Below are 18613 nucleotides of genomic sequence, written 5' to 3'. Positions count from 1 at the left end.
GTGGAGCTTATGGCGAAACTGCAATGATCAATTGTGGAATGGGCATCATATAACAGGTTCCGCACTAGTTGGTTGGAGGAGTTTATTCAAGTTTGTGCTACAAGGAAGCCTACCTCATTGAGCCAGAAGGTTTCAAGGAACTGGTTTTGGAGCCCACCGCCTTCTGGTTTCATCAAAATGAACACGAATGGAGCCTTCCTTAATGGTATTTTCCATGGGGGTGTTGGTGGGGTATTACGTGATGAGCACGGCAGTTTTTTGGCTGCTTTTTCAGGTAAAGTGCAGTTCATTACGTCACCCCTTCACATTGAGTTACTAGCTATCAATCATGGCATGCGGATGCTTCAACAGCTGGGAGTGACAAAGGTAGAAATTGAAAGTGATTGCCTTGTTGCTATACAATCTATTACTGATCAGGTTGGTGACCTTTCTCTACTAAGTAACATAGTAAATGACATCAAGGATTTATGTAAGTCCTTTCAGTCCATTGAATTTCTTCATGAGAATAGGCAAGCAAATTTTGTTGCTCATAGATTGGCTAGCCTTGATTTTGAATCCTCTATTCAGACCGAGTGGTTCACTTCAGCTCCGACTATTATCTCGGATGCCCTATTGTATGATCTAAATCATATTTAACGAATAAAATCATTGTTCATTGTCCAAAAAAATATAAGTATACACGATTTAATACAATTTTGCAACTAATTAAGAGCATCCATGTGTGAATAACCATAGTCAACGTTCAAAAAAAAAAAAAAGATGAGAGTCGAGAGCGAGAGCGTGCCCTCTCAAAACCCTAGTGCCGCCTCTCGTAGGCTGCTTCCAGGGAGGTCTTCGGTACCTCCAATTTTGTGGTTTGTGTAGTAGCGATCCCCTTCATTCTCCGGCCGAGACGTAAACGACTTCGTGATTATAGTCTGAGAGGAGATCTGGGATCTGGTATGGATCGGGGCATCATTCCTTTAGGGTTTGGCAGGTCTTTGATGGTGGGACAAGTCTGCTGGTGGCGGCGCTACAGAACGGTGGCAGAGTCCTGCTTCGGTGGATAGCTCTGAGAAGTTTGATGCCGACGCCGCTAGTGTGGTCAACAATTGTGGTCTGGATGCATGTGGTGCCGGAGTTGCTTGGATCTTGGGTTAATTTGCTGGTAGCGCTAGCTTGGCTGTTCGGAGTCACTTTTTTGGTTGCTCGGAATCGCTAGTTTGGCTGTTCGAAGGTAGTTGGTATGGTGGCTGTACTGGGTACGGATGACGACTGCATTCGGCGACGGCCGACAGCTGCAACGGGGCTCTAAGCTGCTGCTGGGCCCAACTCAGCCCATACGTTGGGTTTAACTTCTCCTATGAGTTGGATTTGGGATCCAGGAGACATTGTGGTTGAATTTCTGGAAAAGGGCAAAAGGAAACTCTAGTTTCCTGCTCTTGTGACTAAATTGAGTTAGAGTTTGGTGCTATGTAAGTTAGCTTCTCTAGTCGTACACCAATTGAGGTATCTAGGTGATTAGGGTTGCTATAGCAAGAACTTAGATAGTTTGGATTTTGTTTTCATTTGGCTAGGCACAAAAAGTAATTGTGCATATTTTGTTTACTGTGAAGATCACCTGTCATATGTTTGGCGGCTTGTGCCATCTAAAACTGTTGGTATGAGACAACTTATGATGTACGTGCCTTCTGGCCATGGATAAGTAATGAAGTTATCTATTTCTCAAAAAAAAAAAAACCATAGTCAACGTTCTAATGAATAGTAACTCACGAAAACCTAATAAGCTTAATGCATATAGCCAAAATAATCTTCATGTTACTCCTCTTCAGCATCCATTTCGTGGTCATTCTCACCAATACCATTATCACATGGCGGACACATATTGCTTTTCCATAGGCCGCAAACTTGGCTTCCTGTTCCTCTGTTTTCAATACCTTTCCAAATCACACGGCTGCATATAACTTTACACTTTTCAACTTATTCAAACTCAATAAAAATGCAAACGTCTCCAGGACTTTTCCATCACCAAAACGTCAACAAAAACTCACTAATTAATAAGCCATGAAATCCTAACAGTACTATTATCAACTGCAAAAGAAACCACAACAACATTCTAGCAATTAAGAGACTCGACCAAGAGATATAATCCTACTAGAAATTTATGACTTGCGAAATTATTCAAGCTAAGGGATAGTAGTACCTGTCATTGGTAACTTCCTCTTCCTGTCATTGGCCGATGTCTTATTCGGTTTCAACATCCTAAGAACCAACAGTAAAAGACAAAAAAATGCAGTAAGTATTATAATACTCAGCTAAATAAAAATATCTTTATAGTAAATATCAAGAATGAAAATCAATACCAACAATTGAAATTTAAAGCATGTTGAGAAAATGACAAGTCCTGCTCTTTTAGAAGTACACACAAAACTGTTCCCAATCATATCAGACCAAAGCCACAAGAGTGCTGGCAGGTACATTCATATTTCCAATTACAGTCCCAGATCTCAACCTTTCAGAACCTCGCCTGCAGATATATAAACTCTGTACCATATCTGCAGCCACACATAAATCATGCAATCAGATAACTACATGAGAAGTAAATGAGCTGATTTGGCAAAATTTTGTCGATTGACGGAAACCACTGGTCATAAACTAAAGCCATAATTATGCAGCTTCTTAAAGAATATAAAACTATTAACTTACTATCGTAATTTCTGGAAACAAAGCTAAGATTCAGACTTTACTTGAGTTTAGACAAGCAATATTAAAGAATCATTTACTGGGTAGGATTTAGGAACTTGAAGGTTTTTTTTTTTTTTTTTTTTTTATAATCTCTCTCTCTCTCTCTCTCTCTCTTACGTATTTCAAGGGAAAGGTCGGAATGAATAATTTTTCGCTCTTCAAGCACACTATACGTTCTAACCTCAAATCAGTCTGGTAAATCTCCTTCAAACATTGGACCTACACCATATGATGAAAGACAAGAACTCAACGATGTTAATCAAACAAAAAAAACAGGCTCTATCTTATAAAAGCATGAATGATAACCTCAGCATTCACTGAAAATCCACGAAGGTGTGAATGAATATCAAACTTTTGTGTGTGTGTGCGCGCGCGCGCGCACCCGCACGCGCTTGTGTATGTGCTTAAGAATAGGGTAAATGAGAATCAAGAAATAAAAAAATAAAAAAAAACATGTTAGAAACAATTTAAACGTGTTCAAATTGAGGCATCTATCCAGAAAAACATTTTCTTTAAAAATTTACAGATTTTCAATTCAAAAGGAAAAGGGTTATTCATCAATCATTACCTGATATGGCCAGCCTATCCCTGTCTTATAATGTTTTTCATCTCATCCTTCTCAGAAGTGAGATAAATCGCAAATCATCATACCCTTGCCAGCCCAGCAAACCAACAACTACCAAATACAACCTCAGCCCTTCTTTTGAATCTCCATCCAGCTAAATTCAGGATCTTTTGTGAGTCCTTTAGCTTTCATGTATTTCCTCATCATTCTCACCTTATCCCACTTCCCTAAAGCTGCATATACATTCGACACCAAAATATGATACCCCGTGTCATAAGAATTCAATTGAACTATCTGCTCTGAGACATGTGCAGCTATCTTTTCTTCTCCATTTTCTCGGCAAGCACTAAGTAAAGATCCCCATATACTTGCATCTGCCTTCATCGGCATTGTATGGATAAAGTCCTCGGCTTGAGCTAATAGCCCAGAGCGGGATAGGAGGTCAACTACACAAGCATAGTGCTCCATCCTAGGCTCAACTTTGTAGTGTTTTTTCATTCGGTCAAAGTAAGCCAGACCGTCTTCTACCAAACCTGAATGGCTACAAGCATATATGACGGCCAGAAAAGCTAGATGATCAGGAAGAACACCAGTTGCTTCCATTTCTTCAAAAGCTCTCAATGCTTTCTCACCTTCACCACATGTCCCATATGCAGAGATCAACGAAGTCCATGTCACCACATCCTTTATGTACATTTGCTCAAATACTCGTATGGAGGTTTCCAAGCGACCACAACTAGAGTACATTTCTATTAGTGCATTCCCAACTGGAACATCTGAATGAAATCCTAACCTGAAAATGCAGCCGTGGATCTCTTGTCCTTTTCGTTTGGCAGTAAGGAACACACTGGTAAGATACCTAACATTGTTGCCATATCAGGCATCACTCCCTCATTTCTCATTCTAAAAATCATTCTGAAACCTAAACTACAGTCTTCATTATGAATGCATGCAGAAATTATGCTATTCCATGACACAACATCACGTGCTGTCATGCTGTCAAATACTTTTAGTGCATCTTGTATTTTGCCACATTTAGCATAAAAATCGACAAGAACATTGTTGACAATAACATCTGAATCAAATCCCAGTTTCACTATATCACAGTGGATCATTTTCCCCTGGTCCACATGTCTGAGTTGAGTATAGACAGACAGGATCGTCACACAACTCACAGAATCAGGTGTCATGTTACTCCGCATCATCTTAAAATGATTTAACCCTTCATCAAAACAACCATTAAGAAAGTAACCATTGATCATAGAATTCCATGACACAGAATCTCTGCATTCCATGTAGTCAAATACTTCCCGTGAAGCTAATAGACTTCCACATTTTGCATACGTATCAATAAGTACATTGTTCGCCATTGTATCAAATTCAAAACCACTTCTTTTCATGTAGCCATGAACATATTTTGCAAGTTCCAAGTCTTGTAAATGTGAACAAGCACGGAGCACGGATGTGATTGTTAGCAAATCAGGTGTGAATTCCTTTATCATTACCCTGAACAAATTGATTGCCCCTTCAAATAATCCCAACTGCGAGTACCCACAAATCACAGTGTTCCAACTAACAGAGTCCCTAACTACCATCTCATCAAAAAGAATTTGAGCATCTTTAGACCAATCAAATTTGAAGTACATTGAGAGAAGCCCATTACTTACTAAAACATCTGCATGCACTCCAATCTTTTCAACCATAGCATGAACTAACTGACCCTCTTTAACATCAACCAAGCCTCCACACGCAGGCAGAACACTAGATATCGAAAAACAATCCGGTAACAACCCATCAATTCTTAATCTACAAACCTTTTCAAAACTTCCTCCCAATATCCATTTGAACCGTACCCTGAAATCAGACTATTCCACGACACAATATCTCTTTCAGGCATTTCATCGAACACATGGCGTGCATTACCAAGTTCACCGAATCTAGCATACATATCTATCAATGCATTACATATATACAAGTCTGAGCCGAAACCCTTCTCCAGAATACGGTGATGCACAACCATACCCATTTCCAGATCACACAACCCAGCACAGGCATTGATCACTGAAGGAAATGTGTACCTATCAGGCTGAACATTCATTCCATGCATTTCATTGTAATGGTCAAGAGCTTTTGAGTGAAGCCCATTATGGATAAGTGCTCTGATGATTGAGTTCCATAGATAGGGATTGTGTTTGGGCCAAACTTGGTGGAAAACTGAGAGGGAAGAAATGGGGTATCTGAGTTGGGCATACTTGCTTATGAGTTGGCCAGAGAACAACACAGATTGGTGTAATCCTAAAGTGATGATCAGTGAGTTGAGTTTGTGTACTTCTCTTCTAGTTTTACTGGAAGACAGAGATTTTGAGAACATTGAATAGACAACTTGTTTGCTAAGACCATAGAAGCTGCTTACGTTCGCAGTTCTCATTTGAGTACGGAAAAGAATGCCGTAGTTTGGCCCTGCATCCTGGATTATAAGTTCCCCCTCTCTCTTCTCTTTCCAAAAACGCTGTCGTTTTATAAAATTGCAAAGCGAAATGAAGAGTGGAAAGTAATTGTTTTACGGGAGGCAACGTGCATTTACACCAACACAAATGACCAGTTGAATAACATTAAATACACTTTTTATTTATTGAAAAAATAATGTTGATTATAAATATCAAGGGTTGAAATTATATAATAAGTCATGTGTCACTTCTATCGATGGTGCATAGAAGAACTTACATTCTTTAATACACCAGTCTCTTGTGTATCATTCTAATCTCTACTAATTTTTGGAGACTAATTTTATCAACATTTTCTTCCTTCACGTGTTTAGAGCCATTCTAGTTTTTTCTCTTTAGAGACTCATTTTATTAACATTTCATTCCTTGACGTGCTTAGAGAAGCTAATGTGGTGACTGATCACTTTGCACATATAGGTCAGAACATCAGTCAAATTTATGTATGGTGTAATAGTTCCCCATCCCATTCTGTCCTTGTTACGTTTTGATCAGAACTTGTATCTAGTTTGTAATTGGATTTTCTAGTTCCCAATATATATATATATATATAGAGAGAGAGAGAGAATATTTCAAACAGTACCCGAACTAAGACCGACTCCTAACTTCAGTATCCGACTATGCAAAACTATCACTTTGGTACCCCAAGTTTGAAACTCGATCCAAGAATGGTACACGCCGTCCATCACAGCGTTAAGTCTTTACTACGTGGCAAACCATGAGGGCCCTCAAAATATGCCACGTGGTTAGCTAGTTAACGCCGTGATAAACAGCGTGTACCATTCTTGGGTCGGAATTCAAACTTGAGGTACCAAAGTGATAGTTTTGCATAGTCGGGTACTGAAGTTAAGAATGAGCCTTAGTTCGGGTACTGTTTGTGACATTTTCTCATACATATATATATATATATATATATATATGTATATATGTATATCAATTCTAGTCTCTTAACCTACTGGGATACACAATGTCCATGCTCCTTACACAAACAGACTAAAGACTTTCGAGTAACAAAGTAAAAGCTATAAGCCTGTATAGGCAGCAGAAACCATTTTCTTTGTAGCCATCAACGCAGAGTTCCCAGAGTCTTTTTATATGTGTACCACTTGGAAATTAACATAAAAGCTCCAAGGTTCAGAACACTCAGCACTGTGAGAAAATAGAAGAAATAATCGAGGTGACCGTAGTTCAAATTGTCCGGTATCCATCCCGGTTTATTGTTCTTTGTCGTCACGTTGGAAACAACGGTGACAAGCAGAGAGTTTAAGTAGTTTCCTAATGCAACAGTGGAGAGTGCAAGAGCAGAAGACAAGCTTCTCATGGCATCAGGTGCTTGATCGTAGAAAAAGTCAACCTGTCCAATGACTGTGAAGACTTCTGCAGCACCTATTAGGAAATACTGAGGCACTTGCCAAAAAACAGACATGGGCATATGGTCAAGGTCATAATAGTTGTGCTCTCGAACCTTTTGGAGTCTGATATACTCTAGAATTGCAGCACATATCATGGAGAATATGGAAATGAAGAGACCAATTCCCATCCTCTGGAGTGACGTTATGCCATTTTTGTGACCTGTGAATTTTCTAGTAAATGGGACAATGAGTCGATCATAGATTGGGATCCAAACAATAACACTAAGGGTATCGAATACAGACAGGGAGGCTGCTGGAATCTCAAAGCTAGAGGAGCCAACATGAAGATCCATAAGGCTGCCTTGCAACACAAAGAAGTTGCTCATCTGACTGAAGACCGCAGCAAAGATGATACCAGTGGCCCAAACAGGAAGCAACCTTATGATTGATTTTAGCTCCTCTACTTGGGTAACTGTACAAAGTCTCCACGGGTCTATGAAGCCCTTTATGTTGTCTGTTGGTAGCTCCACAACTGCTTTGTCAAAAAACCTGAATAGAAAAAATACAAATCAACAAAATACCAAAGTATTTTGATTGCTCATCTCTACTAAGCCTTAACCTTAATTGCGAGTTGCTTTAATACATGGATCCTGTATGTCATCAAATAATCCAAGATTACCAATTTAGAAACAAACCTAAACTCATTTGTGTGTTCAAGCTTGCGGCTTCCTTTGATAGCAGACTCTGCATCCGCAGTCTCATAGAAAAGGGACTTGTCTTCAGGTACTTTCACCTTGTATTTTCTCACAGATGCCACCACCACCTGAACTATTCGGGTTATCGGGCTACCTCCTGGGTTCTGGTTCCTGTATATCCTAGTACCCGAAAAGAAACTCACTACAGCAATTGCCATGGCAACTGCTGGTATGCCGAAACCCCATTCCCAACCAATGTTGGTTTGTATCCATACCAGCAATGAACTAGCAATCAAAGCACCAATGTTGATGACAAAATAGAACCAGTTGAAGAAAGAACTCTTGTGCTTCTTTTCAATCTCATCATCCTCGTCAAACTGATCTGCTCCATAAGCTGAGACACAAGGCTTAATCCCACCAGTTGCCAAAGCTATAAGGTACAATGCCACAAAGCAGGCTGCAGATTGTCCAGCAGTTGCATAGCAGTCATCTTTCGAAACACAGGTAGGTTTCAGGCCTGGGACTGATGTCGACATTGTCAAGAGAGCCATCCCCTATGCAGATAATTAACCCATGAGTTTCTTACGAGGGAGAATATACCAACAAAAGAAGCTCCATAAACCATATAGTTTCCAAACTAGTCATTTTTTGCAATATTGAAGACAACCCCTTTTTGCAGCCTTAAGGATGTAACCATTATGTTAAGCTCTGACACCATTTGAATAGTGCTCAAAACGCATCAAGCAATGGCCAAACCACATCAAGTAGTGCTCGAATACCTGTTGTGCAGGACTTGAACCCTAAGTTCAGTTCAAAATCTAAATGGTCTAAAATAGAACTAAATCTTTGAAGGGTGTTTGGCTATTTTACAAAATGCCAATAATAAGGGTCACATTTTGGAGAATTATGGTACAAGCTACTTAAGTACAAGGTGCACTTGGGAATCGATTGATAAGCAAACTACAAATTCCCAGAACAATGCCCCCACTATAAAGTGTTCTTCAAGTCAAACATGTTGCTTCATCAAGTATAAGAATACGTAGTATATATGAAATTTAAGTTTAAGAAGGAACTTACAATGACATAGATGATTGTGAAAGAGGCAATGGTCTTGTATCTTCCCAAATAAGCATCAGCCAGAAATGCACCAATCAAGGGGGTGAGGTAGCATGTTCCAGTCCAATTTGAGATACTTTTAGCTGCAGCAGCACTGCTCTGGTGTAGATGATTCTTGAAATAAAGCACCAGATTTGCACTCATCCCATAGAATGCCAATCTTTCACACAATTCATTCCCTATTGAAAAATCAATCAAACCCAAAAAATTTAAGTACCTAAAACATAAGGGAAGGGCCTATAATACAAAGGATCGATCTTGAATTAGTACCTAGAATAAAAGGGCATGCCTTCCAGGTTCCTGTGACATTTTTGTTAGCCGGGTTCCCTCTGTAATCCACTGTCCCATCTTTGGTGTATAAATCATCTTCTGCAATGGGTCCTCCAACTCTCCCACCATGTAAGTATACATAATCTTCTGCCATGGCTTACAGACTCTGTCCAGCACTAAAACCCTTCTCAGACTTGAGAATCAGCTAATACCCAGAAACTGAAATCAAACAGAGAAGTAGTTTTACCCAGATCAAAAACACATACCAGAGAAAGTGAGATACAGCCCATTAATTCTGTGAGCTTTTATTTATGAGGGAGATATGGGGAAAGGTTTGAGCAAATGACGAGACAATGATTCCTCAATGATCTGTTTTCACTTGTCACCAAGAAATAAATAAGAAGAGTCCAAGTTTTGCAAATAATGTACACTAGTTTACTAGAAACTGAATCTGCACGTCAGCACGTGCATGATTAATTATTAATTAACCAAATTCACTGAAACAAAAATAAATAAATAAAATTAAAAGATGACCATTTCTTGTTGGTTTTTTTTTTTGTTCCTGGAGAATGTGGAATTACCATCTTGTTGGTCATATTTGAAGGACCCAAATATAATAATTAACAATGATTTTCATCGTCTTTCACCAAAGAGATCGAGTTTCTATTAGGACCTCCAAATCTGCTCACTTGACCTCACTCTATTATGAATTATTAAATGACATATATAACCTACTATAAAATGACTATTAGGGACAATAATTTGGTATAAAAAATGGTTATATTTATTTTCTCTGGACTTTCCAATTCAATAATATTAGATTGCATTCTTTATTATTTTCCCTATCTATTTTCATTTTCCAATTTCACTACATACTCATTAAAGCATTCATATATATATATATATATATATATATTTATTAAGAAATAAAACTATGATTAAGATAAAAATGTATGATATGCAATTATGCATATTGAATGCATATTGGTCAAAGAGAACAAAATAAATTGTATTATGCCCTAAACCTAAATCTATCCATTATATTTGTAAAAAGAAGAAGAGAAAAAAAAGAGCTAGCAAATAAAAATAAGTAAAAAAAATATTTAAATAATTAATCATGAGGTACAGAAAATAGAGAAACATTAAGAAAAATTATTAATCTTTTTTTTTAACAACTAAAAAAGAAAAAGTAAATTAAAAAAATCATATAATAGTTCATGTTATTTTATTTTTATTAATTTTTAAAACTCAATACCTTGTGTTTGATTTTTTTTTTATTGGATAAGAGATTTATGTTGTCTGATTAAGGAATAGAGATGTAATTAAGATTTATAGAGTAATTAAATCATTGAAATGACTAAGTTTTTTTATTATAAAGATCTTCGTTGTTTGTAAATTAATTATATGAGTGAGGTTATTTGAGAAACTTTAGTGAGGTTTAATGAGTAAATTTAGTATTTGAAAATTTGACAGGAGGTGTAAAAAGCATAGAGGTCAAGTGAGTAAATTTGGAGGTTCCAATAGAAAAACTCTTCACCAAATTTACTCACTTAATAGACAGTTTTAAGGGACTGTGAGAGACAAATGCATCTCAACCACATGTATTAAATATAAAAGCAAAAATTATAACAACTTAAAACTGTGCATTTATTTTTAGTCATCAGATTCACTTGTCTCTCACTGTCCCTTAAAAACTGTACCTTAAGTAGGCCTTCGTCTTTCACTATTTCACTTTTAAAGGTGAGGGCTTACTCTAATGTTAGGAAAATATTTGATATTTCAAAATTGTGGTTCTAGTTGGATATCTAAATTTGATATTTAGACCTCCATTTTTTTTCAATTAATTTCAAAAAATAGTAGGGTGGTTCTAGTTGGACCTCCAAATTTGCTATTTGGACCTCCCATGCTTAGTATACCTCTAATTTACTTTTTAGAATACTTGAAAAGCTAAGTAGACCTCCTTATTTTTATCAAAACGCCTTGAACATGAAATACAATAATCTGTTACTGTACTTTTTATCTCTATCTTCAACCACAAGAAGAAGATTGAATCAAAATTACATGATATTGCTCTCTTATGAGTAGGTCTGTCCTCCACCAAAATTAATCAGAGAGTTGGTTCTGACGATGTGGTGTTAGCTCAGTGGTTAGAGCACCCACTACCCATGTACGAAGTCATGGGTTCGAGTCACCATGGGGGTAGGAGTGAAATCCTTTGATCCTCTTTAAAGAAAAGAAAAAAAATCAGAGAGTTAGTTCTCGATCTTGATATGTTGTTGGAATCCCTTTGAATTTGCTAAAAGTAGGATTTCAAGGGTTTTGGGTTGGAAGATCAAGTAATAACTATATCATAATATTTAATTAATTTAGTTTAAGAAAATTCCAAATCTGATTGTTTTGAATGTATTTTGTATTAATTATTAAATGATAGGTCATGTATATAAATTATTATTTTTACTTAATTATTTTAGGTAAATTATAAATTATATAGATAATATAAGGAGATTTCGGAAAAAAAAAAATTAATTGAATGTTATATTTGGTTGGAGGAGGTAAGAAGAGTATTTATTTATTTATTTTTCTATTTTTCTCTCTTTGTCCTTATTTGTCTTTTCATATAACTAGACAAAGTCTATTAATAATTAAAAAAAGTTGGAGGTCCAAATATCAAATTTGGAGGTCCAACTAGAACTACCCTAACATAATAAAATCGGGGATAATTTTTTTTTTGAGAATGAATGATTCATTTATTCAAAGAAAGCCAAACTACAAAACATGGGATTGACCGGTGGTAGACACAACGTCCCCACTCTCCTCCCTACTACCTAAACCAGTTACGGGTCCGTCACTAACAATGACATCCATGAGCCAAGAGGGCCCAACCCCTAACCAACTATGTCGCCCATTATCACGAGCTACAAATCCCGCTACTACATGAGTTGCCCCATTTACCACCCTACACACAAAATGAATGCCTTGAATGCCCATAGACCCCATCAGGAATCTAATTCTATCCACCAGTAATCCTTCATTTGCAAGACATTCATCAGTACCATTAACTAATTGCACGGCCTCGAGGCAATCAGTTTCAATAATCAAACCCCTCCATCCTTGACCGTTAAACCACTCTAAACCCTTCAAAATGGCCATCAATTCCGTAGCCCGAGGTTGCAATCTATACATGAGTCTTTCTCCCATAGCACCCACCAGAGAGCCCCTATAATCTCTACACACCACACCCACACCAACTTGACTTCCATTCTGTAGAACAGCAGCATCACAATTCAACTTCACATGGTCCACAGGAGGTGGCATCCAATGACTAGGCACTGTAATACTACCATCACATGTTCCATTTTGATTAAGACCTTGTACTTGCAAAATACCAGCCCATATCGCTGCCCCCATTTCATAAATCATCTCTGGAGGCCTAGGTTGCTCTCCAAATTGTACTGCATTTCTCTCTTTCCAATTACACCATAATAACACCACCAAAAAACTCAACTCATCCACCGTTAAGATCTTTCTAGCATCTTCCATAAAATTAAAGAAAGAACTCCACGTACCTTGGCCCAACTTTGAGTAGAAGTTCGTCTTTTCCAACACCGCAATACAAAGTGGACATTGATATATTGCGTGTAAAGGAGATTCCTGAGCTTGTTGGCACCTTGAACACGTTGAATCCATTACCAATCTCCTCGAATATAACGAACTCTTACAAGAAAGACACCCAGAGGTACATCTCCAAAGAAAATGGGACATCTTTGGAGGGACTTTAATCTTCCAAAGCTGCCTCCAAAACTCCGAATCCGTAGGATTACCACTACCAGACCCCCGTTGCATCCTACCCTCTTTTAAAGCTAGCCAATAGCCACTCTTTACAGAGTACTTTCCATTTCGGTTTTGATTCCATATTAACTTATCACGGCCTCCATTACAAATCAATGGGATACCAAGAATTGCTTCCACCTCTTGCGACGTACCAATCTGATTTAGAAGAGTAATATTCCACTCTCCATTAGCTGTAATCAACTGTGACACCCCCATAGCCATGTCCAGACCATCCTTGTACGTAACCCGAAAATCGGGGATAATTGATGTGGAAAAAAACAAGAATATTTCTTGAATGCATGAAAGATGTGTGCAAGAAGGCTAGTAGTTATATGTATGATTCCTAAAACTATTAGCATCTAAGCACACTTTCTTTTTCTCCAATCTTTTAAAGATTTAGGGCTAGTTTGGGATTATTGCTGTGACTTTTAAAAAAAATGTTTGGTTGTGTTGTAAAACTTAATCAGCTATGAAATAAAACAGTTTTGTGTTTGGGAAACAATACTTTTAAAAGTGCTGTAAGTACATTAAAAAACTTTAGAGCGTGTTTTGATTGAAAACAGCTTCTAAAAGTAACATTTGGGTTACTCCTAAAATTTTGATGCTAGTGATATGTAATTTTCAACTAAAGCTGTTTTTTATTTATTTACCAAACACAATAAAATCTAAAATTTTAGACAAAAGCTGATTTTTTTTTAATAGCGAAGCAATCTCAAACGGAGTTTTAGGAGAACCTTCTATGGACTTGGTTCCTAGAGCCTAGTGAGACCCATAATGAGCTGGATGATGTTGAGAAGTTGAGAACTGTTATCAAAATGTTCAACGGTTTTCCGGGGGTTTAAGTGCGTTGGTTAGTAGCTACTTGGTGGTTCTGCAAGTATGGGAGAACACAAGATCTACTGTATGGAACAAGGCATCTTGTTAAAATTCTATTAAGGCATTCTTGCGAAAATCATAAATACATCTATCATTTTCCTGAAACTGATAAGGGAGCAGCAAAAACTAGCTTTAGATATATCTCCTGCTATAGATATATCTCCTGCTAAAGAAGAAAGAATGAAGATCTGTTTAAAAGGAGGCTAGGCTAAGGGAGTGTACTCAGTAGTAGCCTTTACCAATGCGACATGAATTATAGTAAAAATGGACCCATTCTCTCCTACACGTGAATATCAATAGCAAGAAATAATCATACTACATAAACATTCTCATGGTACTCATAAACTATGACAGATTCATTTTCTATAATCTGGAATAATGATGATGATGATGATGATTAAAGAAAGTACGAAAAAAAAATATCCAGTGCATTACAACATGACAAAGGACCATCGAGCAGGATGGGGGAAGTTAACTCCACCATCATGTTGTTGGTATCTAAACTGCCTAGTCCTAAAATCATGGGATATATTTGGCTGCTACAAACATCTGTACTGATAAAAAAATAATCATTGAAAAAATGGTGGTGCCAAACTCCAAACTCCGGTACAAAAATAATCCACATTTACTGTCTCATACTATGCTTTTCTCCCTTGTGCCAATATCGATCCAGGTATTTCATTTGGCCATTCTACCTGCAACCCAGGTTAGTAATATAGAATATAACAAGTCCAGAGCGAAAGAACATTCCAGCATGATCAAATGTCATACCTATCAGTAAATTAGTCATCCTCCATAGGAACCTCTGGAATATCAAACATGTCTTCTTTGATAGGTGTATTGAACAGAGACATTGGACAATGTATGTGAGGTCAAGGGCAACACAACTTAATAAGTTGTCACGCCCCTGATTTTTAACACAAATAAAAATCGATATACAATCCCATAATTATATATGCGTGAACGTTCAGCCTTCAATACAAAATACCTAGAAACTTTTTCCTTTTAACCCAAGTACATATTGATGCTCTGAACCCACTATGTCAATATTGACCCACTCCACAGAGTCATATATTACATAAGCTTACGAATTAAATTGTCAACAACAAAATAAAACGTAAATGCTCCTCAGAGTTTACTACAACGGAAGTCCTTATTAAAAGTAAGGTCACAGAAATAACTTCCTACCGTAAAGCTGCAAAGGCGCTACCTCAGCTTCAACCCCGATTATCCTAACCTACAGGATTAACCCCTACACCGTTTGAATAGTGTACCGGGCTGTCACACAACAAACCTGGTAAGTTTTTGCAAGCCCGTATGAGTAACTCAAAACAGTTAACACAACTCACACAAGAAATAAGTAAAACAATTCACGCTTTGATTCCTTAAAACACGAAATAAAGGAGAATAACTAACACTTTAATTTCCTTTCAAATCAAAACATAGATAACAACTCACTCCTTGATTTCTATCAATTGTACCACAATCGTACCATAGAAAACAACTCACACCTTGATTTCTATCAATAAAACATAGAAAGCAACTCACACCTTTATTTCTATCAATAAAACATAGAAAACAACTCACACCTTGAATTCTATCAAATGTACCATAATCATACCATAGAAAGCAACTCACACCTTGATTTCTATCAAATCGTTAATAAGGAAAATAACTTGCACCTTCTCCCCTTAAAAACCGTTAATAAGGAAGCAACTCACACCTTGTTCCATAAAAACACGTAATGTCATGAGTTATCAATAACCAATTCCCGTTACCCCATGAATTACCTATATGGCAGACAGATTAGAGATCTAACTGAAACGTAACCACTCGTTCGGCCAAAGACGTGATTACCTGATATTCTGCCCAAGGTCATAGACCTTCGTTCCTCGGGCCGCATAGTCCCTTGGAGCAAAACATTAAAGGAGTCGCACTGGACCCAAAATGTTACACAAATCGCAACGCTTTTTTTTTTAAAAACAATCGAAATCAACATTTCCATAATCATTATTTTCCGAAAAGCCATAACACAAAACAATAAAAGAGCATCAATCCATGCATATTGTTTTCGTACACAAATCTCAACACTTTTCAAAACAAATCGAAATCAATCATTTCCACAATCATTTGTTTTCCAAAAGCCACAACCCAAAACAATCAAAAGCATCATTCATGCATATTGTTTTCATAAATCCACAAACCACCAAAACAATAAAGGTAATTTCGTTCATTAATGAACCTTGTGAGATTACTCACCTCGAAACTCCAGCTACGTCTTCAATACAGAACAAAACAGCCTAACCACCAACTAACCGTCCAAGAATACTTCGTCAAGTACCTAAGTAAAGTACAGCCTCGATTCAGTCAATGAAACACAAGGAATAACGTTCGAAACCCTAAATCGAACCAAAATTCCCAAAGTGACGCCAATTAAGGCGAAACCACATCCGAGACCACTCAATGTCTCCAGAATACTTCTATGATCGATATGTCCAAACCACAAGTCGATCGAACGCTTGGATCCTCACGGATCGAATAAATCAACAGGTATGAAACGGTAAAAATCATAACAAATTCATACAAACTCTAAAATTTGCATATTATATATCGAAATGCTCGTATCAACGAGTAGAACATATATAATACCAAGTCCTTTACATGGCCAGAACACCTCCGGAATGCCGCCATAGGCGGTGGCGCACCTCCGCCAGCCAAAACTCAATATTTCCCAAAACTCCCAACACCAAAAAGTTTCATCTACGCATGCTTGTGAATTTTCATAACTAGCTCGAAGTCAGAAAACAAACATAAAGGATCGAATACTACCTCACAAGCTTTGAATTTTTGCTCAATCTGAGTTGAACCGATTTCCACGTAAATCGATCCAAACAAACACCAAGGATTGATCAAGGAGGCTCCCACGAACCCAAAGATGAAAGCTTGAAGCCATGCCGTCTCCAGAGCTAGGATTTCCAGTCAAGTCCGAAATCACCTAACTTTGTCGATTTGCAGTGCCGCCGTGGAGGAGGATCGCTGCTAAAGGATGCTAGAGGGACGACCAGAACAAGGAGACAATCTGATCTGGAGATTTTCACTGCCAGAGACAGTCGGAGCTAGCCGGAAAAGCCGGGTCGGATCTCCGGGTTCGGGTCGGGTCAGACGCGGGTGAGGAGAGAGAACGGAGAGTTTCTGAGTTTCCGGTTTTGGAAACTTCCGAAAATAAAAATGAAAATTTCTGAAAACGGAAACCCCTATATATAGAACTTTCCAAATTTTCAAACGCTTATAACTTTCTCATACGAACTCCAATTGAGGCATTCCACTTGTCCACGAACTCGTATTGACGCGCTCTACAACTTTCGTGAAGGAAGTTTTTAGAGAATCCCAACGAATAAAAAGTCAACCTTTGCAACCCCCCTAAAACCACACTTTTTGAAAAATTATTCGTCCGAAACACTTCCGCTCCGTCCACGAGCCACGAAACCGTCCAATAACCACAAATTAGATTCCGGAAAATCCTTAGAAAATAAATACAAATTTCTGGGGTATCACATAATGTGATGACCTGGATTTTCGTTATGTAATTTTGGTAATTAATAATGGACCAGTTGTACGAATAATTGTTATTATGATTTATTCGTAGGTTTTATGTGGAATGAAATGATTTTCGTACGTATAAAAATTTGAATTTCACAGTTTAGGGGGTCGTGTGAAGTTTGACTTTTTGTATGTTGGGATTCTCAGAAAACTTCCTTCACGAAAGTTGTAGAGCGCGTCGATACGAGTTCGTGGACATGCGGAACGCGTAAATCGGAGTTCGTATGAGGAAGTTATGGCTATCGGAAGAAGTTTCCATTTTAGTATAAATATGGAAAATCAGATTTTTTTTCATTATTCCCACTTTCCTTTTCCGGAAACTCCCTTTTCTCTCTCTTTTCTCTCTCGGTCGATACCTTCAGTATCAAAGATTTTCGACTGACCCAACCCGGCGACCCGACCCGACTTTTCCGGCGGACTGCGGCTGTCTCCGGCGACGAAACTTTCCAGACAGGTTCGCCTCCTCCGTCCGGTCATCCCTGTGGTGTTCTCTAGCAACGAGATCCACCGTGTACGGCGCTGCAAGGCTGTACAGTTAGCGTTTTCGGACCCGGCCGGAAAACACAACTCCGGCGACTTCATGGCTTCAACGATTCCTTGGTTGAGTTCAGAATAGGCTTCCTGATCGATCTATGGTGTTTGTTTCGATCGATTTACGTGGAAATCGGATCAACTCGGATTGGATTACTGTTCACGGCTTGTGAGGTAGTTTTCGATCCCTTAAGCTTGTTTTCTGACTTCGATCCAGCTATGAAAGTTCACAAGCATGCTTAGATGAAGCTTTTTGATGTTGGGAGTTTTGTGAAATATTGAGTTTTGGCCGGCGGCGGTGCGCCACCGCCTGTGGCGGCGTTCCGGCGGTGTTCCGGCCATGTATGGGACTGTTTCTGGTACTATATGTCTTTCACTCGTCGATACGAGCGTTTCGATATATAATATGCAAATTTTGGAGTTCGAATGGATTTGTTATGATTTTTGCAGTTTCATACCGATTAATTTATTCGATCCGTGAGGATTTGAGCGTCCGATTGACTTGTGGTTTGGTCACATTGATCGTGGACATATTCTGGAGACTTTGGGAGG

At 38.1% G+C, this 18613-nt stretch overlaps 2 protein-coding genes across 3 annotated transcripts; both read right to left on the bottom strand.

Moving 5' to 3' along the window:
• Nucleotides 1-674: 674 nt before the first annotated feature.
• LOC112182060 (pentatricopeptide repeat-containing protein At3g03580-like) lies at nt 675-5767 on the bottom strand. Its single transcript, XM_040514335.1, is given in 6 exon segments — nt 675-2241; nt 2343-2534; nt 2906-2943; nt 3293-4125; nt 4128-5099; nt 5102-5767. Coding segments are annotated over 3 exon segments (2298 nt in total). The 5' UTR covers nt 5718-5767; the 3' UTR covers nt 675-2241; nt 2343-2534; nt 2906-2943; nt 3293-3415.
• Nucleotides 5768-6798: 1031 nt separating this feature from the next.
• On the bottom strand, nt 6799-9635 carry LOC112181956 (protein NRT1/ PTR FAMILY 8.2). 2 transcript variants are annotated; one of them, XM_024320360.2, is made up of 5 exons: nt 9490-9635; nt 9224-9442; nt 8915-9132; nt 7838-8391; nt 6799-7691 (listed from the first exon to the last, which is right to left on the bottom strand). In XM_024320360.2, exons 2-5 carry the CDS (start codon nt 9375-9377, stop codon nt 6857-6859), a joined length of 1761 nt encoding a protein of 586 aa, XP_024176128.1. In that variant the 5' UTR covers nt 9378-9442; nt 9490-9635; the 3' UTR covers nt 6799-6856. The 2 variants fall into 2 exon arrangements, with proteins under 2 accessions (XP_024176128.1, XP_040368940.1); XM_040513006.1 differs by having other exon boundaries at nt 9224-9389; nt 9490-9625.
• Between the last annotated feature and the right edge of the window lie 8978 nt (nt 9636-18613).

Source organism: Rosa chinensis, chromosome 1, assembly GCF_002994745.2.
Source record: "Rosa chinensis cultivar Old Blush chromosome 1, RchiOBHm-V2, whole genome shotgun sequence".
In the NCBI taxonomy this organism is placed as follows: Eukaryota; Viridiplantae; Streptophyta; class Magnoliopsida; order Rosales; family Rosaceae; genus Rosa; species Rosa chinensis.
The sequence above is the reverse complement of the archived record's forward strand: the minus strand, read 5'-3'. Positions and strand labels throughout refer to the sequence as shown.